General features: G+C 36.6%; 1 protein-coding gene and 1 pseudogene across 3 annotated transcripts in view; one reads left to right on the top strand and one right to left on the bottom strand.

The window, feature by feature from the left end:
- Positions 1-27,548, top strand: part of TRMT11 (tRNA methyltransferase 11 homolog) — a 56,965-nt gene extending 29,417 nt beyond the window's left edge. For all 3 annotated transcript variants that reach the window (XM_026504756.4, XM_026504759.4, XM_057311064.1), the window contains 2 exons: positions 8,173-8,293; positions 26,978-27,548. In XM_026504756.4, the coding sequence (XP_026360541.1) occupies positions 8,173-8,293; positions 26,978-27,109 (253 nt within the window). In that variant the 3' untranslated portion in view covers positions 27,110-27,548. The remainder of the gene's footprint in view (positions 1-8,172; positions 8,294-26,977) is intronic.
- On the bottom strand, positions 3,117-3,658 carry LOC113259420 (60S ribosomal protein L17-like; annotated as a pseudogene).
- Positions 27,549-27,954: the final 406 nt, after the last annotated feature.

Genomic DNA, 27,954 nt, shown 5'->3' with positions numbered 1-27,954 from the left:
TTTACATTTTTAAAGAGTCATTAAAAAAGAAAAAAACAAAGAACATGTGACATAAATGTATGTGGCCCACTAAGGCTAAAATAATTACCGTCTGGCCCTTTAGAGGAAAAGTTTGCCAAACCCAGTTGTGTTACCTTACCTCAGGGTCTGATATATCATGACTGTTGGTAACTGTTTTGCCAGGCCACAAACATAGGTATTTTTAACAACTTAGTTGAGGGATTCATCTGCTTACAACCTAGTTTTAATATATATTGGCTATTATGATCACCTTAAATGCAATAAATCTTTTTTAAAAGCTAACACCAAAATAAAAGCTTTGCTTCTATTTAAAGCCCTGATTATGTTCCACATTATTGGTTTGGGTTTTATTATTCAGTAATTATTAATTATAAACAGATCTGTGTACATCAACAGTGAAACACAAGATGTCTTGAATAAGACAGGATCTTTAAATTTGAAAGGTAATTTAATATCAAACTCAAAATTTGGCTGTTTCTCCAATCTGCCATAGTAATCTTTTTAAAAAATTATTGTAGTTCCGATGTTTACTATACGTAATTGTACAGAAAGCATTTCAGAACAGTATTAACCTGTCTGTCTTTTCAAAATGGCAGATGGTCCTCAGCAGTTGGAAGCTGTGCTGATTTTTATTTTACACATGTTGTGTTGGAAGTTACTGTGGCCTGACTTTAGTCACACATTTATTAGCTGATAAGACTGTACATATTCATGCCCAGGCTCCTTAATACTGGCCTTATGTTTTGCTGCCAGAGATAATCTCATTTAATCTTTTCACTTTAGAAATAAGAAAAATTAATTCCAAGGAGTGAAGTGACTTGTCTACAGTTAATAGCTAGCTGACTATTTGGTTTCCTTATTCCTTCCTGTGGCTATGTTCACTTAATTCAACAGTCTACCAGATCTCAGGTGCCTGGTATGTGAAGTGATAGATGGAGTTTTACCAATATTTTTGGAGAAGGTCACTTTTGTTTGTTTCTATACAAAAGTGTTTCCTGCCTTAGACAAGCTGAATTCCAGCAGCACGCTTACAGTTTTTTTGAGATTTATTTATTTGAGAGAGAAAGTGTGCATGTGCATGCGTGCATGCAGTATGGGGGAGGGGCAGAGGGAGAGGGAGAGAGAGAATCCCAAGCAGACTCCCCACTGAGCTTGGAGCCTGATGCAGGGCTGGACCCCATGACCCCAAGATCACCGAGCTGAAACCAAGAGTCGGACACTCAACCAACTGAGCCACCCAGGTGTCCTCCCCCCCTTTTTTAATTAAAGATTTATTTATTTATTAGAGAGATAGAGAAGCTTATGGTTTTAATTCAATTTTCAGGACTAAATTTTTAAGAAATCTATTTTGAGATAATTTCAGACTTATGTAAAAGTTTCAAATGTAACACAAACTCTCCTCATCCAGATTTTTCAACTGTTAATGTGCACTTACTGTATCTTCTTTCCTCACCCATTACATTAATCACATGTCCATTATCATTCATCTTTTTTGGAACTATTTGCGAAGTTGCAGATAATGATGCCCCATAACCCCACATACTTCATTGTATTTCTCAAAAACAAGAACATTCTTGTCAAACCGCAATCAACCCTCCAAGTTTGGAAATCAACATTGATAACACTGCTGTCCATTTTATGGACCCTATTCAAATTTTACCACTTGCAGTCCATTTGAGAAAATGTGCTCTATTAATCCATCCTGTCATTCTCCTCCAGTCTGGAATATGTCCCCATTCTTTTCTTGTCTTTGTGTCCTTAACAGTTTTGTAGAGTATGTGGCTTATATTAAAGGTTGGCCCTCAAACAGGGTCCATGTGATTGTTTTGTTTTGTTTTATTTTTTTTAGAGAGGGAGGTGGCAGGGAGAGGCAGAGAGAGAATTGATGTTTCTTTTATGAGCAGATTCAGGTAGTGCCCTTGGTAAGAACACCACAAAAATTATACTGTGTTTTTCTTGCATTATATCATGGGGCACATGGAGTTAACCCACTAGAGATCTTAAACTTGATCGTCTGATCATTTTGTTCTCTTATCAGGGTTCTCCACATCATTTTCTTTTCTTTTTTTTTTTTTTTAAAGATTTTATTTATTTATTTTACAGAGAGAGAGACAGCCAGCGAGAGAGGGAACATAAGCAGGGGGAGTGGGAGAGGAAGAAGCAGGCTCATAGCGGAGGAGCCTGATGTGGGGCTTGATCCCATAACGCCAGGATCACGCCCTGAGCCGAAGGCAGACGCTTAACCGCTGTGCCACCCAGGCACCCCTCCATTTTCTCCTTTGGTTAGTATTTCATGGGGGAAGATATCCCAAGATTACATCAGTATCTCATTCTTCATCAAATCACTATTCACATTGACACCTCCTTGTGTACTTAGTTTTTGGCATTTCTGACTGTCCACTATTTTGTACTTCATTATTTAATTATAATTGAAGTTGAATGTACTTAAGAATATCTTTTGTAGTTCTTTTTTCCTTTCTTTTTATACAAAATTAAATTGGAGGTACTTTTAAGTAATTATAATATTTCTAAAGATCTTACAAAATGGACACTGGATATTTTTTCAGTGACTTCTTGATTTTAGTAATTTTCAACAAGGGAAAATTTCCAAATGCATATTATCAAAGGGATATTTTATTTTTGTAAGGTTTTATTTATTTATTTATTTGACAGAGAGCAAGAGAGCACAAGCAGGGGGAGGGGCAGAGGGAGAGGGAGAAGCAGGCTCCCCACTGAGCAGGGAGCCCAACGCAGGACTCCATCCCAGTACCCTGGGATCATGACCCGAGCCAAAGGCAGACGCCCAACCATCTGAGCCACCCAGGTGTTCCTATCAGAGGGCTATTTTAGAAGTAGAAAAGGGATACCTGTTTTTATCACTTTTTTTACCTTAGATATTTATCAAGGGAAAGATTTCGTCCAGGTATGTGGCTAATGCACACATGGGAAGACTATGATATTTACTTCCCTGACTTCATCCCTGGAGAAAGTTATGTCTATGTCCTCTGATGTTCATTACTAGAATTCTGTTTTTCCTTCCCTTTATTATTTTTTTTTCTGTTTATACTTTCATTTGCATTTATTTTATGTAGAATTTACTCCCAGGCAGTAAGTTTTTGTTTCTTCAGTTTCTTCTGGGATATTGTTTTTTTCTGTGCAATTTCCTCTTCTGGTTTAGAAACAGTCTGCTCTTTTTCAGTAAGGATCATCTCAACGTGGCAGGAGAGCTCACATATAGGTTAATCACATATAGATTAGACCATGAGCCCTGTAAGTTCTATTTTGTATCTTGGGGGCTTTGTTCACCTGGATGTGCTTAATGACCAGAAAATCTACATCCAAACCCTTAAATTCAGCATTACTCTCTGTATTTGTAAGCATGTGCAGTAAAAATTTACTCTTTTTGGGCCACCAACTGTTTGGCCTGGGCACACGTACCAACTCCACCATGTAGCGACACAGTGGCACACATGGCTTCTGTGGTGTGACATCCTTCAGATAGTTGGTGGCTTTTCAGATATGCATACCCTTGATGGCCTGGGCAATTTCACGTGTGTTCTTAAAGTGAACAGGAAGATTTGGACCTCTTGATTTGCATGATTTTTAGGGTTCCTGGGTCAAGTGAATAGCAAACCATTTTCAGAGGTCACCTCAGGCCGATTATGGAAAGAAGATCTCTTTCCCTTTAGCCTAAGGTGATCTTACTAATGAATTATTATTACTGTTAACTTATTAATGAACTTAGTTTGTCTTGTGTTTGTTAGGAAATGAATTATTTTCACTTCTGTATTATATGTCATACAAAATCTTTGTTCTTTTAAAATAGCACAATATTATTGTGAATTTAAGACCAAAATCATCTGCAAAAGTTTGAAATAATGTTCTTCTGAATTAAACAATTTAGAATTAGTTTATGTTGTATTAAAAAATAACTTTTTATTGAACTAAGAATAAAGATTTCATTTTAAAATTATTCATTAGCACAGCCCAATTTTAAAACTTTTTTACTTTTGGTGTGGTGAATATAGGCTTTTAGTCCTAATACTGAATTCATTTAGTCAACCAAATTCTGTTATATGATTCAAGTTTAAAAATAAGAATTACAGGGGTGCCTGGGTGGCTCAGTCAAAGTGTCTGCCTTTCGCTCAGGTCATCCCAGAGTCATGGGATCGAGTCCTGCATTGGGCTCCCTGCTCAACGGGGAGTCTGCTTCTCCCTCTCCCTCTGCCTCTTACCATGCTTGTGCTCTTGCTCTCAAGCTCTCTCTCTCTCTTTCTCTCTCTCTCTAGCACACGCTTTCTCCCTCATGCTCTCAAATAAATTAAATAAATAAATAAAATCTTAAAAAAAAATTACATATTATAATCAAGTTCAGGTATTATTCTTTAAACCCAGGACATTTTGAAAAGTATAAGACATAATAAAAATAAAGTACTACCTTAAAGCTTAGTTATTTGTGAAGAATTGTTAGAGCTGATAATTGAAAAAGGGGTTTCTGTTTGGCAGTTTATTTTCTTTATTTTTTTTAAGATTTTATTTATTTATTTGACAGAGAGGGAGGCAGCGAGAGAGGGAACACAAGCAGGGGGTGTGGGAGAGGGAGAAGCAGGCTCCCAGCAGAGGAGCCTGATGTGGGACTTGATCCCAGAACGCTGGGATCGTGACCCGAGCTGAAGGCAGACGCTTAACGACTGAGCCTTCCAGGCGCCCCCCTGTTTGGCAGTTTAAATTGCAGTGAAGAAATTGCTACTCAACAAACTTGCTGTATTTACTTAAATATAGATTTCCCCACTTCAGTGTATTTTTTTGCCAGCATCACGATGCTCTGTACACTTTGTGTCTTTTCACCTTTATTTATTCTGTCCGCATTGCTTGATAAACCATTTCTTCTTTCCTCAGCTGATAAAATTCTAGTCATCTTTCAAGGCCTGGCTTAACTGTCACCACCTGTATGATACTTTTCCAACCCTTCTCAGCAGAATTAATCTTTCCTCTGTGCTCTCATAGTAGTTTATTCTTAACACTCATAGAGACTGACCACATAAACTTGCTGTAAACTGTTTGGTGTTTATGGGTTTATTATTCATGGTTTCAGCTACTCGCAAGTCACTCTGAAGACCGTGTGGTAATCATTTGGATGGCATAAATTCAGCTCACGTGTGTTTGATGTCATAGGCATTGCCAAGCCACTGAGTGCCGCTGTCTGCTGAGGCTTTATGTATCCATATAGTGTTCTTTTCTAATTGGCGTTAGACACAGATTACTCTCTTGAGGTGATTAGAAACTGCATAGAAATCCCACTGCTACTGCTTGTGATAAAAACATTGACAAAGTAAAGAAGCTTAATAAAGTATGCCCCAGAGTAGGATTTGGGGGGTACATTTTTTTTCCCACTTTTACTGAGAAGTACTTGGCATACCTCACTGTATAAGTTTAAGGTGTATATAGCATGATGGTTTGATTTATGTAGGGGATAAACTTTAACTCTGGTAAAATGAATTTTGGAGTGGCTCAGAGCAGTGAGGGGAACATGTTGTGGGTTTTTTTTTTTTTTTTTTTGTATTATGATGTTCAGTTAGCCACCATATAGTACATCATTAGTTTTTGATGTTCACCCAGTGCTCATTTTTTCATCTCTTAACTTGGAAACAAGGAAAAGGGATCCCTTGACCTGTTTTCAGTGAGTGCTCTAATCAGTGCAAAATCTGTTCCTCAAATGGGAGGTGAAATTCTAGTGACGTTTGGAAATAGCTTGAGGCGTGAAGATTCATGGGAAAATGAGCGTCAAAATTGATTCATGGAAAAGCTAGGGGCCTATGTATACAGTTAGTTTTGCTTTTTAAAAAAATAATGTAATATAATTTGTATGTCATGAAAGTCACCTTTTTACAGTTTACAACTCCATGGTTTCTCGTATATCCACAAAGTTGTGCAAACATTACCACTTTCTAATTCTGGAACATTTTTGTCACTCCAAAAGAAACCCCATACACATAAGCAATCACCACTTCTGCCCCTGGCAGCCCCTCATCTATTTCTGTGGACTTTCCTATTGTGGCTGATTTAGGTTTTAAATAGATGTTTGGGTTGTAGGAATATAGTAATAAAAATGAAATGAAGATAGCATACCATCCTATCATAACGACCCAGGCATGGTACAGATTTTTGTCTTTCATTTAATGGTTTGCAAACAACTCATTCCAGTATGTTGGTATGAAATATATTAGGACATATATAGTAAATAATTTTTTGTTAACTGATACTTTTAAATTCTTAGCATGGTGTTTTGGGAGTATACTGCTAAAATGATTGGTTCTAGTATAATAGGGTAGTGATTAAAAACAAGCTCGTAAATGATAATGATGACCCAAAGATGTTCTTTCATGCTTAAACTCAAAAGATCAAGCTGAAAAGGTAATCTAAAACACAAAAATATGTTTTTCTGCTCTTAAGCCAAATGCCTGGTGACTCATTTTCAGCAGCTTAGCATCATTTGGGTCATCGGTATCAATTAAAATTGTACTGGTTTTGTACTTTTAGATTTGATTTGTAAATATATTTTGGTTTTATAGTTATATAAAGGATATAAACATATGGACTTTATATCTCATTGATATCTTTACGTTACATTTTAGTAAGAATACGTTAGTCAGCTGTGCTAGGGAATGATTTTTTTTCCTTTAAAAGAGGCATACATAACTAAGTTTAACAAATACTATTTCAGACATCTACAAACCCTGCTTTTTCAAGCTTAAGGTCAAGGCTATATCTTCTTTCTGTTAACCATGGTGTAGAATGTATTCCTTCATATCATAAATGCTTTGTTTGAAGATTCCAGATTTGATGTCAACTAATGTTATGAGCAATACAACATTTCTTGACTATATAGTGAACATTAGAGAATTGTTAGATCAGGCAAAAACTGAAATGGTCATTACTTACTGGAAAGCCCTAAGGAAGGATGCAGAGAATGGCTTCAAGAGAATTCCTTCCACTGATAATACAGTGAAGTGCATTATGAATGTTGCTTGGTAAGTGGGTGATGAAGGTTTTGAGCATGTGGTTAAGGTAATGAGGGAGAGCTCATTGAAGTTCAGAGGAGCTAGAGAAGTTAGTAAAAGAGTGGTAGTGAAGACCATGTTGACGCATTGGAATGGGCTTGCTAAGAAGATGGTCCTTTACAGAAGATGCTAATTGGCACCTTTCCCAGTTTGGACCAGAGCTTTACAATTTCCCATATGATAAATGTTTGCAGAGACTATCTAGAAAGGTATCAAGATTTGCAAAGGAAAAATAAAAAATGGCAATCTACAGTGTTCTTAATGGTACCCATACCTAGTGAGCCCCCTCTACTGCTGTTCTTCAGCATTCTGCCCATAGCTGTTTCCCCCTCATCTGTCACCTGTTTCTTCTGCCAATAGTGATGCCAACAACCTGTCAGATGTCAGGTTCTGAACTACTGCAGCCTGACTGTCCTGCTTTCCAGATGTCCTCCTCTCCATTCACATAGCACATGTGCTGCATGGTAGCAGTCACCACTCCTCATGATCTTGGCTTTGATTTTATTTCATGGTTAAGGTGACCATGGAGTGTTTATTTTATTGGTAGTTGACTTGAATAATCTTATAAATAACTTCAGTCTTGTATTTACACAGGTAATAGAGGTCTTAAGATGCCATTAAAATTTTGCAGGGACACTTCATTTTATAGGGAAAGTATATGCCGAGTGGACATTATTCTTTGGAAAAATCTCCACATGAATCAGTCCCTCATGAATGTCTAGAGGTTGTTGTAGAATATATTTCTGTCTTATGTGCTCTTGTGGGATCCTTTAGGGTGGAATCATTGTCTTGTATTTTTGTGGTTTAAATGCTTGGAATTCTTCCATAAAACATACTTGCATTCTCTCTCATTCTCAGCCTACAGGTAGAATAATATAAACTCCTTTTTTTTGGGATGTGGTAATGTTCAAATACTTTGCTTTTTTAAAAATACAGATAGTTTATGGATTATCTGGACAGTTAGCCTATGTGAACTAAAATGGAACAGCATGTAGTGGGGGGACATCCATACCACATTGGATAACTTTGCGATGACCCTGTGTGGCGTGTGCATGTGAGTATTCCTAAAAGTCAGCTGTTCTTTTTTCAGATACACTGAAGAGATGGTACCCTGGCATCCTTGCCTGAAACTTATTAGCAACTGTGAGCAGAAGCTTTCCAGTCACACATCAAGGCGCTTGATAACAATGGAAAAGGTGAAGAAATTTGAGGTAAATTATCCTAGTACTTTTTGGATAAAATTCTGTAAGACTCCAAAGATTCTTTTAGTTTTCTTGTAATAGAGTTTAGAATTGTTAGTCCTCGATTTTTAAAAAGTTACCGAATTCAGGAAGAGGCAGAAGTTCAAGAGGTTTGTGAGATTTGGTGGAATTTAGAGGGTAGGAGTTGGATATAGAAATTGAATAGCAGAATAGAAATAGAAGTTGACCTTAACTTCTCATCTTTGCCACTAGTGCAGTTAAAAAAAAAAAAAACACATTTAATTAAATAACTGTTGTCTAATTAGCAATCTACTAGTTACCATTTTTTTCTCCAAGAGCAAGACCTATTTGATTACAGACTATTCTAAAGAGAAAATGTCACTTTATATAATGGAAAACGTAATTTGCTATTATCTGTTAGGGCCCAAAATGTGTTCTCTCTCTCTCTGATACACACACACACACACACACACACACACAATTCTTGAGAACAATGAGATCTGTTATTTCATATCCAGATCAGAATTGATGTGAAATGCCTCATAATGGAGCTTAATTAAATCTCCAGAATGCTCCTTGGGCTGTACTTATCTAGATTGACAGTCACAGCTTTCCCAAATTCACTAAACTTGAGACAGCCCCATCTTTGTTTTTGATCTGTAGGGTAAGCAGAAAAGAACAGTGTTACTGCCCGAAGATTTTGTCATATTCATCTCCGCAATTTGATTTTTTTCATCTAATTCACAGCTTATGGATTCTTTCACAGTAATGAAAACTAATATTTATACAGTGCTTTTTGAATGTAGTATTATATATTTCTTTTTTTAATTTTTAATTTTTTTTTATTTTTGCTTTTAAGATTTTATTTTTATCTTTGGATTCAAGCATTTTGATATGATGTCTTAGGTAGTGATTACATTTATTCTGCTTGGGTTCACTGGACTTTTTGCATCTGTACATTGAACTTACTCAAGTAATTTGGGAAATTTTTGACCCTTATATTTTTCTCTGCTCCATTCTTTTTTACTTTCTTTTGGAACTCTAACTATAAATGTATTGGACTGCTTGATATTGTCTCACTTATCATTAAACTTTTGTTAATTTTTTTAATTTTTTTTTATTTTATTATGTTAGTCACCATACAGTACATCCCTGGTTTTTGATGTAAAGTTCGATGATTCATTAGTTGCGTATAACACCCAGTGCACCATGCAATACGTGCCCTCCTTACTACCCATCACCAGCCTATCCCATTCCCCCACCCCCCTCCCCTCTGAAGCCCTCAGTTTGTTTCTCAGAGTCCATATTATACATTTCTTGTTTTTGTCCTTTTAATTTTCATTTGCTGTCTGTCTCTAACTTAGGTCTTATTACCATAAACCTGGTTTGTGCTGATTGTCTCCTAAATGATCTCTTTTTCATTTTTCACACCTCTAGTTCTTAATTGTTAAATGACTCTTCCTAAAACACTGCATTCATTATGTTACTTCTTTATGCCAAAACTTTAGTGAATCCTTTTCATTACTGAGTGAGATTCAGTGTCATATAAACTTTCTTCAGTAATCAGACTCTGATATCAGGGCATTTCAGAAAGCTTAAGCTGTTGATGTAAGTAAATAGTTGATTCATGTTCACTCAGGGGTGGTTGTGTATGTGTGTATATGTGATATAATTAACATAAGTGTCTGGTTGTCATTTTTAAAACAAGTTTATATTCAAATGATAGATATCCTTGGGGTGGCATCTTCTACTCATACTTATAATTATTCTGTATATTCTTGAAACTTTTAGATTTACATTTGAAGAAATATATTAATATTAAACAGTTATTTTGCTGTATAGTAGCACCTTGCTTTTCTTAAAATTGTGTTACTGGACTTTGGTGCTCACACTCTATAGCAGACTGGTCATTTAATTGTTTTTTGGAAATCAGAACTTGTTCCAAGGATGATGACCTACCGTTAAATATTTAATACATTAAGAAGATTCAGAAATTCTAAAAGAGGGGTTTCCAAGTTGTTTGACACAATGACAACCTTCTGAAGTGACAGTTTTGGATGGACAACATTTATTTGGATATACAGTAGAAGTCCACTTAACTAACCTCCATTTCAAACTCAGTTGATTAACTAGTACTGGCCATTTTTGTTCCAAAACACCAATACCTATGCCTATAACATGTCAGATACTTCCAGCTGGTGACTTGCTTGATCTCAACTATGTCTGCACACTTCTGTACCTACCAGCTAAATTGTTTGTTTGCCATGAATCAGTTGTGTTTGTTTTGTGAACTGTTTAAGCCAGTTATATTTGTTATGGTAATTATGTAGTCTAACTAAATGCTAGTTAGACCAGTGAAATTTGAGTGTGAGAATAAAGTTGTCATTTCTAGAAAAGCTAAATGGAATACTTTAAAAAGGTTGGATTAAGTGAGTTATGGAGAAAGACTCCTGGACTGGGAATGGGTGAGATGACTATAAAAGGTTGGAAGAAAGTTAGCTGGATCGGTTTTTCTACCCAGATTGCTTTGTAAGAGTCTTTAAGTTCTTGCATCATTTTACAGAAGCCCAAGCTGGAAATCTTTGTAGGTCCTGATTCTATGTCAAAAGATTGATAAATGAATATACAATTTTTTAAGTTAAGATGTTCAGTATATTTACAAAATGTTTTCATTTTTTTCCTGCTTTTACTGACTTTTTCAGTGAACTGTGGTATTAGTCTGTTTGGGCTGCTATAGCGGAATACCACAGACCGAGTGGCTTAAATAACAGAAATTTATTTTCTTACAGTTCAGGAGGCTGAAGTCCAAGGTCAAGGTGTCAGCAGGTTTGGTTTCTGATGAGACCTCTCTTGCTGGATTGCAGACACCACCTTCTTGCTATGTTCTCTGTGTGCACATATTCTTGGTTTCTCTCTTTACTTACAGGGACATCAGTCCTATTGGATTAGAGCCCCACCCTTATGATTTCATTTAACTTTCATCATCTCCTTTAAGGTACAGTCTCCAAGTACACATTGAGGGTTAGGGCTTCAGTATATGAATTTTGGGGGACACAATTCAGTCCATACCATTAACAATTACCAACATCTATCACAGTGAATAAGAGGCCTCTGTTGTATGTTAGAATATGCTTTTTTTCATTTCTTCAGTCAGTTAGTTCTCATGTATATGTTTGTCTTTTAGTATTTTGAGGCATGTAAGGCATTTGATAATTTAAATTAGTAACACTGCAGCTCTTAGAAATCACAGCACTTAATGTGATTATTTGAGTTAGTAATAACATTTATGTGCCAGGCACATGAGTAATACATGTAAAAAATAAAAATAGTACCTGTGGATTTCATAGTTGTAGTCTTGATATTAGAAAGTAAAGTGAATGACATCAGCATTCTTTATTTTGTGACCTCCATAAGTGGTACTTGCACCATTTGATGGTTATGATGGCTTGAAACACTGTTCAGAAGAAAATATAGATAAAGGACTCTAATAATGGGGCCACATAATAAACTAGTCACTTCTATCTTCGTGGCAAAATTGAGACCTGTTGTCATTTCACATTTGCTTTCCTTTAAGTTTAATTTATTTGAGAAACTCTTTTTTTCCAGTACTTTTTCCAGATCTATAGTATTTCTGTAGGCGGTCTATTTGATACTTGGAAGAAGAAATAAGAGAATAATCTAAGGATGTTTCTGACAATTTTTCTTCTACATAAAATGCTAACTAAGGGCACTCACCTTAGATGTTTTAAACCTAGAAAGACAGTGTTAATTTTTGTTTGTTTTTATTATTTTACTTTTGTCCTTTTCAAATTGTTTTAAAAAACAAGGAAAAAGCCTAGTGCTCAAATAATTTTTTAAAACGGTCTTCACTTTATAACATCAAATTTAATCAGTGAGTTTTAACTAGTATGCAGTGTACTATAACTGAAAATACTTTGTTATGTTAAATTAATCATGTTTGGTTTTGAATTAATCATTTCATTTCTACCTTCTGTTTGTATCGGAGAGGACTCTATATAATTCAGCAAGATCATAGTCCTTTATAATTCAAGTGATGACATAAAATTGTCAAACAGTTCTTACACGCATCTAACAAATTATTCTCAGCCTCGTTCAGCGTTGTTGACTTTGGCAATGGAAGACTATTAATTGTAGATTTTTACACTCTTGTGTACCGTCTTTTTGCATTTTTGGTTTGTCACTTGTTAGGTTTAACTTCAGTGTAACTTTTGGCCCACTTGATACATTGTTATAAAGTGTTCTCCCTCTCCGCTTTTAGAATGTAAACTTAAGTTATGAATGAGAGAACTGTCTAAAGAATGTAGGTATTTTATAAAATTTTGTGTCTTTTCATTATTGGTATAGTTTTTAGACTTGATTGTTGAGCATTAGTAGTAAAAAAGAGAATTTTTGCTACCCATACTAATGAAAATACCTGATAAGCCATTATTCCCTATTGATACAGCCTGAAAGAGAAGGGAATGATTTATGCTACTTATTGTTTACAGAGCTTTCATACCCATCTGATCATGTTATTTTGCTAATTTTTGAGACTAAGAGGTAGCTGAGTTGAGACCAAAACTCTTCTTTGTACTTGAAATTCTTTGACCTTTTTTATGCATTATATTGCCTCTTTACCAAGACAGTTTCTGCTTTTGGAATATGCCAAGGTTGAAAGGCAAATATTCTTGAGTGGCATATTTCTAGTTTCTTTTAAAGATCCTTTTTCCTCATTGTTCATGGGGCCATGGTAGAATGTGATTTGTTTTACTAGAATTCATTTTTCCTGTTGATACAACCTGTAGTTGATGCTGCTTTATATACTTGTGGTCATAGTGGTTACTCGTATAAAACATTTTTCTCATATAAAGTTCATTGGGAAAAAATGCTGATTTCCGGAGTTGTGGACCAGAATATGAGTGTAATAGTTACATCTTCAGTGAAAATCACCTAAAGCAGTACTCTGTCAGCCTTTTCCAATGCTATATTTTGATAGATGAAAGAGTATCCAAAGTAGCCATTTTCGAGACTTCCTTAAAATCTTTTTAAACATTCATGCAGCTTTTAAAGTCTATTCTATAGTATGTTAAAAAAAAAGAAAAAAAGCATCTTAAGTTGCCATTGCACTAAATGGGCCATCATGTGCCCTGTGTGTTTTATGGCTTGTTTACCTGACATGCTGTGATTTGAGAAGTACTGACGTATAGGTAAGTTGAACTCTAGGTATTATATGGACACTAATTTAGACTGAAGTTATATTATGTGAGCTAGTCAGTATAGTTCAGATGATTTAGAATAGGGAATATTGGGATGTCATAGTGGCAGGTGATGAGAATTAATGTTAATTTTTAAAATTTTGGATTGAATAAAGAGTCCACTAACATGAAGCTGATGAATGCGTCATTAATCAGAATGGAAGGTGTCCAAAACTGGGGGATTTGACTTATGGAACAGATTTTGAAGCTCTGGAGAGAGAAAGAACCATTAACATTGTAACATTTTAAATGAGGAAGGGAGAGAAGAGACGCTAAGGTCTCTTGTTTGAGAAAATGATATGGATGACTTGAAGTAGAAGAAATTAGTCTCTGTTATAAGTAGTTTACATGTTAGAATGATAGTAGTGTTGCTAGTCATGACCTGGTAATTTGCCGACATAATGCTTGTGCTTATTTCGTTATGCTTTATCCCTTCTCAGGATTAATGCCGTTACTTATTTTGGCAGCTGTTTGAATTAAAGGTGGTTCTCCTTGGCTGACATTTTTTTTCTTTTTGTTTTTTGCCTATCTCATGCCAAGACAGTGAATATTTTCCTTTCGATTAGAGCTATGAAAGATTAGAGATTAGGTGTGAAGTATTTCAATCATAGAACGTGCCCAGTGGGTAGGAGACCTGCTTCATTTATCAGTGAGAAAAATAAGACTGGGTGATACTAAGTAAGAACATGGTAATTAGATATGAACTTTAACAGAGGTCCTAATACAGTACAGTATTCATTACCATCCAACTGTGTGTGTATGAGAGCGAGAAAGGCCAAGAAAGACTCTTTTAAAAAATTATTTCTTATAGTAAGTCAGGAGGAAACTATTTGTATTATCTATAAGTTATGTTTTGACTTGAGATCTTTGAAAAAGGCTTTTAAGAGTAGATAGAAGCCTGGTGATGCTGCATATCATGTTGAATTAAGTTGAAAGGATTATGTCATCTACTTATCTCATGTTATCTTGTTCTGAAGGGCTTGCTTTAGCTGTACTTGGTACTTTTCCTTGAATTTAAATCTTAAAGGGTCATCATTTGAATTTTTCTTTTATACATCTGCAACTAAATGATTCTACCAAACTGGATATTTTGTTACTACCGTCATGATGGTTTTAAATTATTGTTTCTGGTAAACCAAGAAAAAGCAAAAGTTTATCCCTTACCTACTCCAGGAGGGTAATCATTTAAGATACCTGGATTCTAGTATGTGTGTATCTCTTTTACTTGCAGGAAAAATGCAGTTCTCTGAAGGTAGAGAGCATCTGTCATTATGCTCCAGCTGTAATGATCATATTTTCAAGCTATGATAATAAAACAGTCTTTAATATACTCATGTTATAGTACAGAATCTTAGAGGTCAGTTGCAAAATACAAAAGTTTGATGTTGGAGTCCCAGGGTAGGAATGGTTTAGGGAAATGGGAAGTTGATGTGTGGAATCTGCATGATCCTCTGGAACTACTTTTAAAATTCTTAAATGGAAGATTTTCTACTTGCTATTTTTTTTGTATTTTTCTTTATTTATGATATGGTGAACTTAGAATTATCTTTCCTAGTGTTCTTCAAATTCAAACATGGACATATACTTCCCCCTCCATGACCCACCAGGAGTACAAACATGAGATTTTTAAACATTTATTTTTTTGCCTAAAACATATGTACAGTTTAAAGAATAATTATAAAGTGAACATCTCTGTTACCACCACTGAGATTAGGATTATAGCACCCCAGAAGCACCCCCTTTTGGTGGCTATTTCTGATCATAAATACTTCTTCCTGCAGGTGTAACCACTAATCTGACAGAGGAATCACTTTCTTGCTTTCCGTTGTAGTAATATTGCTGTTGAATTGATCTGTAAGCAAATTAATTTTGCTTGTTTTTGATCTTTATATAAATGCATGTGTATTTTTGTTAATTTTTCTTTTAATGGATTGTGGCAATTTAAAAAAGTCAACTAGGAGAGTAGTCTCAAAATTAAAGTAAAAGAATATGTATGTGCATGCCAGTGCATATCTTGGTCTATTATTCATCCTTTGCTACTTACTTACTTAGTTTTAATTAAATATTTGGGTATAGTAACTATTAGTTGTTTCATTTTTATCTGGTGTGTCAGCTCTGCATTCTTTTAATATTTGAAGTTAAGTTTTGAATTAAAGTTAATGTATTTTTAGTGGAGAGCATGAAGAAAGTACTTAACAGTTCTGTATCGTCATGATAGCATTAATATTCATGAGGTCTTTTTACAGTTAGAAAGAAATTATGTGCCGAGTGCCTGATGTCAAAGTTGAATCATTAAATGTTACTCATTTTCAGACCTCAATGAAGATTTTAATATATATTAAAATATTTTAATAGACTTTAGGTAACTTAATATCTTGCAGAGAAATGATTTTTTTTAAAAGTACAGATTATATATGAATACGTAATTTAGGGATAAAGATTTCCAACCTTACCTTGTTCCCATTAAGAATAATGCTAGAAGTTTCTTTTAATAGTATTGGATGCTAGACTTTTGACCTGCTTGTCCTTGGTTTGGAAATGGCCTAGTGCTGTTTATAGTTGTATAACTTTAGCACAAGTGGTTTCTATAGCTACTGTCCAGTGCCAGATGTAGAACAGTGGGAAGCTTTGATAAGGGGAGCAGGATTTTTAAACAAAAGCCGGACATGGGTAATTACCCTGACACTGAACTGAGGCCCTTTATATTCAGCACTGTCATTTACCTTTCATTTTACTCTCTACTGATTACAAGAAAGAGAATCTACCCACTGTTTTTCTCTTCCATCTCTTTGCCTTCTTCCTCTCACCTTATGTAAGAATGTATATCATAGCTTTAATCCATCTCAAGAATACAGGAGTGAGTCTTTCTTGACAAAGTTAGATGAGCTTTGTTCGTTTGGTGGCTTTCACTATGATGAGAGCATCATTGGTTTTCACTTATCATAGAATAAGTTTCATGAGCCATTTGTACTCAGTTGTTTGCAATGAAACTGCTATTTTGTATAAACTACTGTCACTCTGAGAATATAAATGACTTAAGGTTAATACTAGTGAGGTAGAAGAAATCATTATCTCATTATCAGGAACTGTCAGTAAGTAAAAAAGGACAACTTAAACCTGACCCATAATTATAATAGAAGCCATTTGGATTTCTTATGAATGGCTGTAGACTTCTATAGCTTTATCCCCAAACTGACATTTTTCTAGGGGATATCTCTTGTTTTTAAGTGGTAATTTTATACATTGATGATTATCCTCAGGTATTTTCATCAAAGTTTGGGAGATTCTATAAAAGTAACTTTTTTGGCCGTAAAAGGACACAGTGAGAGAGAACTTTGGCTTTAGTCAGAATGTGGATGGGGGTGGTGTGAGAGGTGAAGCAGGGGGTTGTTTATAGTAGAGGTTGGGGTTGGGGGGATCCAGTCTATAGTAGAGGGTGGGGTGGGGTAAGGAAGTTGAGGAAACTCATACCCGATAACTCCCTTTTTCTCTCTAAAGAAGGTTGTAAGTTTTTGCTGGGAGTGAATAAATGTATTAATGTAAGGTCTTGAGGACAGGTGAAATTTATTAAAGGTTCTATGAGAAATGAGAAACAAAACTGTGTCTTTTAATGATTTTTACATTCACGTACTTCTCATATTTTTGTATATTTTCTTTCCGACATGATTACATGTTCCCTGAGGGGAAAGCCCTGGCTTTCATCACTTAGCATGTGTTTATGGGACCATTTGTATAAGGTGATGAGGCTAAACTGAGGAAGTCATGGTCCTTATCCTTAGATACCTTGCACAGTAAGAGAAATGGTCACCCAACCCGTTCCAACCTTATGTGTTTGGTTCTGTAGTGATCTGGGCAAGGTGCATTGTGAACACCAGAGATCATCTACCTGAGAAAATGGTGCTCAAGTCAAGAGAGGAAGCAAAGGTACAGAGGCATGAGAGGGGCTGTGGAGCATTCAGAGACCCCTAGACATTTTAGCATGCCTGAAATACTAAGTATTTAGGGGGAGGAATGGTTGGAAGTGAAGCTGAACCCCAAAGAATGCCTACTCTATGAACAATATTTTGAGCAAAGGTACAGAGGCATGAGAGGGGTTGTGGAGCATTCAGAGACCCCTAGACATTTTAGCATGACTGAAATACTAAGTATTTAGGGGGAGGAATGATTGGAAGTGAAGTTGAACCCCAAAGAATGCCTACTCTATGAACAATATTTTGAGCAAAGGTACAGAGGCATGAGAGGGGTTGTGGAGCATTCAGAGACCCCTAGACATTTTAGCATGACTGAAATACTAAGTATTTAGGGGGAGGAATGATTGGAAGCGAAGTTGAACCCCAAAGAGTGCCTACTACTGAAGGTCTTTACGTACCAAAGAACTTCAAGTTTATCCTTGAAGTTCACGGCAAGCCGTGAGGGATATTAGTTAGGAGAGTGGCAGAAGTTGGTGTTTTATGCAGGCAAGGTTGAGTTGCGGAGAGATATCTGTGGTACAAGGGTGGAGGCGCCTGGCATGGTCATGGAAAGATGACCAAGGTAGAATTGGAGATTGTAGAGGAGTTAATAGAATTGAGAGTTTTTGGGAAGGTAGATATGATAGGACTTGATGACTGACTGGATAATTGGGCTGAGGGTGATAGGAGTTAAGATAACTTCCAGAAATCTGTCTTGAGAAAATTGAGTGGATGGTAGTCTTTTTACAATGTTTTTCTCCTTTCCCCGCTGCTCCTGAAGCACTTGGCGCAGTGCTGCTTTCCTGGGCTACTGCTCTTGCAGTCTCCCAGCTGCTTTCGCTGCTTCTGCACTTTCCCTGCCATTGTATTTCCTACACAGTAGCCAGAGTGTCCTTTAGAATGTACATAGGTAACCTCTTACCTGTGATCTCATGGCACATTGGTAGTACATGTAACTCTGGAATGTAGAGAGATACTGAAGCTCCCCTGCTTAAAAAGTCATTAAGGACTTTCCATAAGCTTCAAGGCCAGCCTTGGGTCTATTTCTGGCACATCTCTCCCATTTTATTGTGTGTCACCTTTGCTTTTGTTGACCGAGTCTTAGCCACCCTGGCCTGTCTTCAGTTCCCAGAATGTATTTCTCTCTTTCTAGTCTCAGGGTTTTCTAACATTGTGTTTCCTCTCTCCTTGTGTTCCCTGTAGTGTTTTCTTCCCCTCTCTTTCTATAAGTTTATTTCCTCTTAGTTCTCAGATAAATATTACTTCTTAGGGAAGCCTTTTTTGTCCATGCTCTTCACCCCATCTAGCTAGCTGTCTCATATTCTTATGGTAACCTTTTCTTCCCAGTGTTTAATCACAGTTAGTAAGTATATGTTTGGGTATATGTTCTTTAATGTCTGTCTTCCACTAGCATATAAGCTCTGTGAATTCACAGATCTTGACGGTTTTGCTCAACTCAACAAATACTTAGGGAATGAATAGTAACTGTTCCAGGATTATTTGGGGCCCTCTGGAATAAAAACAATCAAGTTCAATGATATTTAAATCATCTTTTTGAAGGAAGAGTAGGAACAGATAGTTATGGCTCACTAAAAGTTTTCTGTTTGAAAGTACACAGAATTTTGTCATTACCCTGACATTGCTCTTCAAAAATCAATGTTATGAAAACATTTGAGTCCCATGGTACCTAGGCCTCATTTCTAATGAGGAGCAAACCAAAAAGGCAGCCGAATCACTATATTGTGGAAAATCATAACACCTTCCCTCTGTTTAAGGAGAAGATGATAATGAAGAATGGCAACTTTCTGGGAGAAAACAGTAATTAGAAGGATAGTTTAACCAAGTGGAGTTCTTAATGAAGAATCTTTAGTTCCTTTTAAGTCTGAGCAGTTGATGATGCTCAGTGTGAGAAACAGTCTTTCATGTCTGTACTCTCACAGTATAATTCACGGTGTCATTAGTTCCATTTAAAGTATCTGCTTCAAATGTTACTGCAAAACATATAATTTTGTTTCTTTTCTTGAGAATATATTCCCATTGAGATTAAAAATTATTAAATTGTAAGTGGCTGAAGTACTTTCCTTCTAATGTCTTCTTCTTTTTGATGTAGAGTTGTAAAAATAATTGAATAAGGATTAATTTGAGTAAAGTCTAGTTTATGCACTTTTTCTTTCTTTGATTAGAGAATAATTTGCAGTTCTAGGTTGGACATGGATGACAGTGATATACTTTAGAGTCACCAAGGTAGATTTGTATTTGTATATTTCCACATCATTCTTTAAAAAATGAAATGGCCTGAATAAGTGCTAGTGTTTCTTGGAGGAAGATGGCTGTCTTGGTCATGCTGGTGCTCTGTGAGTCTAGACATTTACAGCAAGCAGGACTCAAAAACAGTGAGGGATCCACTGTCCTTGAAACCATCCTTAACCCACATCAGGGAATACCGTAAAGAAGGATTTATCTACTTCAGCCAGCAGAGGGCAGTGTACACATAAGAGTACACTACCAATTGTAAGGCTTCCTTTAGTTTCTTTGGCAAGTATGTTAAAATTCCTCGAGTGGTTTATGTTTAGAATTAGCAGTACTGATAGGACAGGAAATTGGCTGGGTGGGACAGTGGTTAAAGGCGTTCTGTCTAAAAGCTTGGATCAGAAATATGTGCTACCATAATGTTGCTGTTCTGTGAGGAATGTCCTCTGTCAAACTCCATTTTGAATGACCCACTAATCTATCATGTGGGAAGTTAACTCTTTAACTATTGTTTTGATATAATTTCTACTAAAAAAAAGAAGTTCGATGGAAAAAGCATGGGTTCCAAAGTCTGACCTAGGCCATAATTCTGCAAATGCTGTTTACTGGCTGTGTGATCTGTGGCAAATTACTTAAATTCATTCAGTTTCCATTTCCTTATCTGCAAAATTTACATAATGATTTGCTAGGAAAAGATACGGAAGATAATTGACTTTTGTAAAACATATAGTTGTAAGTATAAGTTGCTTTCTTGAATCAGAACTTATTTCTTGTCACATTTATGCTATTTATCTTACAAGGTTAAGTGATAGGTTTGAAAGCAGTATAATTCCATTATGTAGCTATCTGAGGCTAGTACAAATTTTCTTGCAGAAACTCTGGTATAAAAAAATGATATGTTCAATAAAGGGTTAATATCCAAAATATATAAAGAATTTATAAAGCTCAACACCAGAAAAAAAGCAACCTGATTATAAAATAGACAGAGGACCTGAATAGATGTTTTTCCAAAGAAGACATGCAGATGGCCAACAGACACGTGAAAAGATGCTCAACATCACTAATCATCAGGGAAATACAAATCAAAACCACAATGAGATGTCATCTTACACCAGTCAGAATGGCTAGTATCAAAATGATAAGAAATAACAAATGGTGGCAAGGATGTGGAGAAACAGGAGTCCTCGTTCACTGTTGGCGGGAATGTAAATTGGTGCAAGCACTGTGGAAAACAGTATGGAAAACAATACTTTTCCTCAAAAATTAAAAATAGAAATATCGTATGATCCAATAATTCCACTACTGAGTATTTACCCAAAAAGATTAAAAACATGAATTTGAAAAGATATATGCACCTCTATGTTTATTGCAGCATTATTTACAATAGCCAAAACATAGAAACAACCCAAGACTCTGTCAATCGATGAATGAATAAAGAAGATCTGGTGTATATATACAGTGAAATACTATGCAGCCATAAAAAAGGATGCACTTTTTGCCATTTGTGACAATATGGATGGACCTAGAGGGTATTATGCTAAGTGAAATCAGACAGAGAAAGGCAAACCCTATATGATTTCACCTAGCTGTGGAATCTAAAAAACAAATAAACAAACTGACTCTTAAATACAGAGAACAAACTGGTGGTTACCAGAGGGGAAGTGGTTGGGAGGGTTGAGCAAAATAAGTGAAGGGGATTAAGAGGTACAAACTTGTATTTATAAAATAAATAGGTGATGGCAATGAAGACATGTACAACATAGGGAGTATAGTCAATAATATTGTTGTGTGGTGACTGATGGTAATAGACACTTATTGTGGTGAGCATTGAGTAATGTATAAAATTTTTGAATCACTATGTTGTTCACCTGAAACTAATATAATACTGTATATCCACTATACTTCAGTAATAAAAATTTTTTTAAAGATTTTATTTATTTATTCGACAGAGATAGAGACAGCCAGCGAGAGAGGGAACACAAGCAGGGGGAGTGGGAGAGGAAGAAGCAGGCTCATAGTGGAGGATCCCACAATGCTGGGATCACGCCCTGAGCCGAAGGCAGACGCTTAACCGCTGTGCCACCCAGGCGCCCCCAGTAATAAAAATTTTTTAAATGGTGTCTAAGAAATAGTGTAATCAATAATCTTAATATTTTATTCATAACTCCTTAACTACTAACATGCTCCAAAATGTAAACTGTTAGTTATGAAATTTGGGAAAGGTAGTCTGTAATCGTTCACTGCTGTAGTTTTCTCTCTGGGCATTTCCTAATTCTTTGTGTGTTTTTATTTTCCATGAAATACTTTCTTGCTTACTAAAAATTGGTAGAACTCAGGTCTTAGGATACATAGATGATACAATAATTCATAGTGATAGACAGATTTGGATGTGTTAGGGAAACCAGCAGTCAAACACTGGGGCAAGCTTGAGTTATGAGGGACATCAAGGGTTGTGTTGCTTGAGGATACTCTTCTCCTTTTAGGTAAACACTTTGGTCTTCGAGATATGGAGTTGAAAAAAAAGTCTGCAGATATTCTTGGTTGAGATGGGCAGGGAATGTGAATAGAGAGGAGTCATGAAAAGGTGATGAAAAATATGTAGAGTTGAATATCATCATCTCAAGTGTGAGCCCTGATAAACTAAAGATAGGATGAAAGAAAAAAGAAAAAACATATCAAGTTTGCCATTTTCTTCAGCATCAAGGTAACATAAATTCTGAACAGTTGCAAATAGATTTCATATGGAAAGGGTATATTTCAAATGTGTATCATTCTTAGGTGTATGATAGTTACATGTATGGCATATATGTGATAATGTGTGGTAGACCACAGATAATACTGAATGTTTCATGTGGAACATTTTATGAACCATGATATTTTCACTTGGATGAAAATGGTAGCTGACATTCCTGGAGTGTCTTGCTTACCCTGAGCAGGACTTAACACTGCTAGGTAATGGAGCAGCTCTTGCCAGATCTCTGACTGCACAAGAGATTGGGAGCTTTTGGTTTTTCCAGGAGTTTTTGTTATGAATGTCTTATTTCACAATCAGCCTCGTAGAAGAAGGCATTCCAGCACGGGACCCAAGCACATTATTCTGTACTCCCTGAGAGATAAAGAAAATAGGAATTTTTTTCCTCCCAGAGGTTGCATCTCTAAGGCTATAGCCTTTCCTAACTTCTTCTAGGAGCATATATTTCTCTGCCTCTAGATCCCTATACCACTGAGCACATGGTCTGGTAGGGGCTTATTTTGCTTTTACTCTATTCTTTGGAAGTCTTGAGGTGTAAACTACTCAGATAAATATACCATAGGTAGTACATATTTTCTTTTTCTTTTTTTTTTTTTAAAGATTTTAATTATTTGAGAGAGCAATAGAGCATGAGCAGGGTGGAAGGGCAGAGGGAGAGGGAGAAGCAGACTCCCCACTGAGCAGGGAGCCCAACTTGGGGCTCGATCCCAGAATCCCAGGATCATGACCTGAGCCGAAGGCAGACACTTAACCAACTGAGCCACCCAGGTGCCCCGGTAGTACATGTTTTCTTGATAACCATTAATTAGCATAGGTTTTAATTATTACTTTTGGGTTTTCCAGGCTCCTGCTGTTCATTTCCAGTCTGTTACTCTGATCGTCATATTTTCTGCTATTTATCACTAGTTTGTCCTATTTATGTCCTTTAGTTCAAAGACAAGCTATTTTGTTAAGCTGTCTCTTTGGTCTATGAGGAAGCTTATGTCCCATTGTGTTTCATCTTTTGTATCCTACTTCTGCTTCCCTCTGCGAGCTGTGTAGTTGGCAGTGTAGATGGTCTAGACCCACTAGCAACTGAGCCTGAGTTGGTCTCCAGCCTGTCCTCAGCTGTCTTACTCTAAGCCTGCATGCTGGAATCTATCTTCTCTTCTTCATCCCTTTAGCTCCAGAACGCTCCCTGAAGTAGTCCACAGTGCATTTCGACATAGAGGTGATCATGCATGGCCTGGAGGCCTCACAGGGAGAGGAGAAGACAGAAGGCAGAGCTGGGAAGGACCTCACTGCTTGGCGGTGTTGTGATTCCTCCTATGTGAGAGAGGAAATGGAGAGGACATTCAGCAAACTGACGTGCAGTTGAATCTGACTCCCAGACAGTAAGGGGAAAGCCTCAGAATTGGGGAGAGTTTGAACCCATTTGAATTTTAGCCAGAAATGCTGGCATATTAGATTTGCATTTGAACAAGTTGAGTTTGGTCTCAGTAAGGAAAATAGACTGGAGAGGGAGCCACTGAAGGCATGGCAACTGGCTGTTTAGGGGGAATAGGCAAGGAGAGATGAGGAAGCTCTAGTGCTGGCATTGTGGGCAAAGAGAAGTGGATTTGAGATATTTAGGCTGCAGATTGGAAGATTTGAGGTCTGACTCAATGGGAGATGAAAAGGTAGAGGCATTCGAGCCAGGCTGATTTCGATGATGAGGTGGAAAATGGCGCACGGAGCTGTGAGAAGTAGAGCAGCAGGAGAGATGTCGGCATCCGGACAGAGCTCTGAACATAACCAAGTACTGACATTTCTGCCAGGATTGAGCTAACATAGCTCAGGACGTGGACGTGTTTTCTGGAGATCTTATCTGGTATAAGGACAGAAGTTAGAATACCTGGAGGAGCACATTGCTGGCATATCCCTTCCTTTCAGCTGACTCTTCAGTCAGACTTCTGATGAAAGTTGAAATGCATAAACCAAGGTTAAATGCTGGATTGTTCTGTATTGCCACTGAATAGTCCTGAGATGTGGACCAGACTGGAGTCCTCTAAAGTCAACGTTACTCCTAGGGTTATGGTATTCCTCAGCCATCCTTGTGGCTCCCTAGAGGTCCCCCAGGTATAAAAATTTTGTGTCATTGAAATAATCCTCTTAGTTGCTAGAACTAAGTTAATAGTACTTGAGATCCAGTTCTGTTGCTTTGTGGGTAGGCAACTCAGCTATCAAAGCCTTAGTTTATCACCTGAATCCCCAGAGGTGCTCCTTCTTGAGTTGAGGGAAGAGTTAGCTCTTTTGGAGAAACCCTCATTATGTTGCAGTTGAGAGTATGATATCAGGGGTCAATTAAACCTGTGCTTAAATCCTAGCTGTGTCACTTACCAGCTGTGCTCTCTTGGGCCCGTACTCTTTAATTCCTCATCTGTAAGGGATGCTAGTAGTACTTATCTCTTAGAGCTGATGAGTTTATATAGGACAGTTGTATAGTTTTGGACCCATAATGAATACCTAGAGAATGCCACCTTTCATTTGGTATTCTTTAATCATATACCTACAGGTTGATCAGATAAGATTTATCTTTTATCTTTTGGAAGTTATATAGCCTGAAATTTGTAACCATTGGCATGTTCTTGTGTGCTTGTAGGAGTGTATAATACACTTAGTGTCATAAAATTTAAGTGGTATGTTTTAAATTTTATACTCTACCTTTATTTTCATGGTTTATTTTTTTAATGGCATGATTGTAAGAAGCAATACAGCATGAAGGTTAAGAGCTCAGTTTCTGGAGATGTATTTATATCTTGGCTTTTTTATTCAAGAGTTGCGTGACCGTGGGCAAGCTAGTTAACCTTTCTGTGCCTCAGTTTCCTCATCTGTAAAATGGAGACAATTAGAGTGTTGTTCTTACACTGTCATTATAAGGATTGAATGAATCCATATATATAAAGTACTTGGAACAGTGCCTGGTACAAACGTACGTAGCCCTATACCTGTTATTGGGTCATATAGTTAAAGTGCTTCAGGCATGGTAGTTTTTTCTCCCTGTGCCGAGAAAACAGATGTTGTTACTTCTTACGGTCTGTAGGGTAGTATTTTTCTTTTCACTAATTCTCTTACTGAACTTGCTGAGGTACTTATCAAATGGCGAGATAGCAGGCACAGCAGGAGTATGGGAAAGGGGTTCCAGTCCAAGGTGGTGGGCTGACGATGCAGGTTGACCTGTGTTCTTCCTGAGACCATGAAAAAGATAATGAAACTCACAAGAAAATGAAGCCTTCACAGGAGAGAAAGCAAGAGAGATGAACCAACAAAATTCTTAGGAACGGAAAGTAGAATCCTGTGGATAATTGAAATGGAACGCAGGCTGCAACATGGAATGGCAGAAGGGGGCCACAGGGAAGCCCTTTTTTTCTTTTTTTGTAATGAATCAGGAAATCTGGGCACGTTTAATTTGTATTTTGTATTTTTTTTTTTTAAATCTGTGGCAAATAGTTTCTGAATAAACAAATCAGCCAATGTAATTCTATTTTGGCTACACCTGGGCTTTTATTAAGAATTAGATATGAGGAAAAGGACGAAGATATTCATCTCATACAGGAATAAGGAGAAACGTAAAAATATTTTGAAGATTGTTGTATTCCAGATATATTTGTAGATACCATTTTGATACTGAAACCGGGATAAAAAATCAGGCTTTGTATTTTCTAATTGTGTCTTTACGTCTTTCTCAAAATCACATCAACTTGCATGCAGTGGAATCTGAATTAACAGAAATTCATTGGAAGTGAGATTTTATTTCCGATTCGATTTTTTTCACAGTTTGAGATGGCTAGTGAAATTAGATGAGAAGCTCATCAGCCCTCAATTTTCGAAGGTGAAGTAGAACATTCTAACCCAGATCTATATTTCCAGTGCCCAAACATCAGTCTGAGCCCTAGTCCTTCCTTGTCTCTTGACGTCTGAAAGTGTGGAAATCACTTGTTTAGCCTCTTCATCTACTGTGGTTAGATTAGATTATTTCATGAACTGAATATGGATATACCTCCAAACAGTTTTATTTCTCTGTATGATGTCATGCAAAGTCATACAAAAGCAATCGCTTGTTGTTAAATATCTTTGGAGTAGAAGCTTCCTTGTGTGAGGATTTTTACAGTCACTGGTGATTTCAGTTTGTGCTGAACTGGGAATATGAAGATGCACGTGGTTGACTCGACTTGTGTTGCCCGGAGTGCTTCTCTTTGTCCTCTCTGGATTTCTTTTTTCCCAGCAAAAAGTATTTGTTCTCTCTGTGCAGAGGATTGTTGTGTGGATCACACGAGGTGAAGCACCTGAAAACACTTTTGGATACGCAAGCATGATACAGATACAGAGAGTATTTCTAATTCAGATAATAAAGAAAAACGTACACCAGAGGGCGGGATTTTGCTTAAAGTAAATGACTGCTCTGGTTTCCTGCTAACTAAAGAAGTAACTCAGACATCTTTGTTTTCTATATTTTTCAACCAACCAGAACCGGGACCAGTATTCACATCTGTTAAGTGATCACTTTCTACCATACCAAGGTCATAATTCCTTCCGTGAGAAATATTTCAGTGGCGTTACAAAAAGAATTGCCAAGGAAGAGAAATCTAGCCAAGAGTGAAAATTAAGATTTTGACAATGGAAAGAGTAAGGATTTAACAGAAAAGACATCTGGATGTGAACTTCCATGTATGATACAGATAACATACTGTTTTAAATAATTTTATATAATGAAATAAATACAACAAAGTAAATTGAACAATTCTTTTACAATTAGCTTTGTTTTATAGATTATTTTGTTGTATGTGGTCTTTGGAACCTTATTTAATTTATATTTGTACTTTCAAGTATTATGGAAATTGAAAACAGTTATATTTTTGGTAATTAATTTGGAAGGGGAACTGATATTGTTGACTTTTTAAACAGATACCTGCCGAATATATTACAAGCAGTTAACTAACCATGGTTAAGAATTTATTCATTCAGTAGGTTCGTTTATTGGTTTCTGATTGTAATTGATTTACGGTGCCACTAATAAAGGTTACTGAGGATTCCTAAAATTGTGTTGTATTCGCTGCTTTTCACGGGGGATGTGATAAAGGAAATGAATTTTTATTTATAAATTCCGGACTAGTATGTAATGACAGTGATAATGGTAAGGAGGAGAAAGGCTAGGACCTGGCAACCTGAAAAGCTCCCCAACTCCTTGAGGCCTGTCCACATCTGAAGCTCGTCTGTACCTTGGACTTGCTGCTGCATTCCTAGACCTTGACTGTCGGTCAAGTTAACTACCCACAATTTTTGGTTTAGAAAGTAACCGATAGTTAAGAGCAGTTAACAACAACACAAATCCTTGATGGTTCCCTAATGGTATTAAGCCTAATCAAGAGCTCTTTGAAATAGAAGCTATATTTTTCTTGAAGGAGAAACTTTGCTGAGTCTACATTGTGTCCATCATGAAAATAT

This window comes from Ursus arctos, unplaced genomic scaffold (genome assembly GCF_023065955.2).
Source record: "Ursus arctos isolate Adak ecotype North America unplaced genomic scaffold, UrsArc2.0 scaffold_13, whole genome shotgun sequence".
NCBI classification, from domain to species: domain Eukaryota; kingdom Metazoa; phylum Chordata; class Mammalia; order Carnivora; family Ursidae; genus Ursus; species Ursus arctos.
Note: the sequence above shows the minus strand (reverse complement) of the source record. Positions and strands in the feature narration are given on the sequence as shown.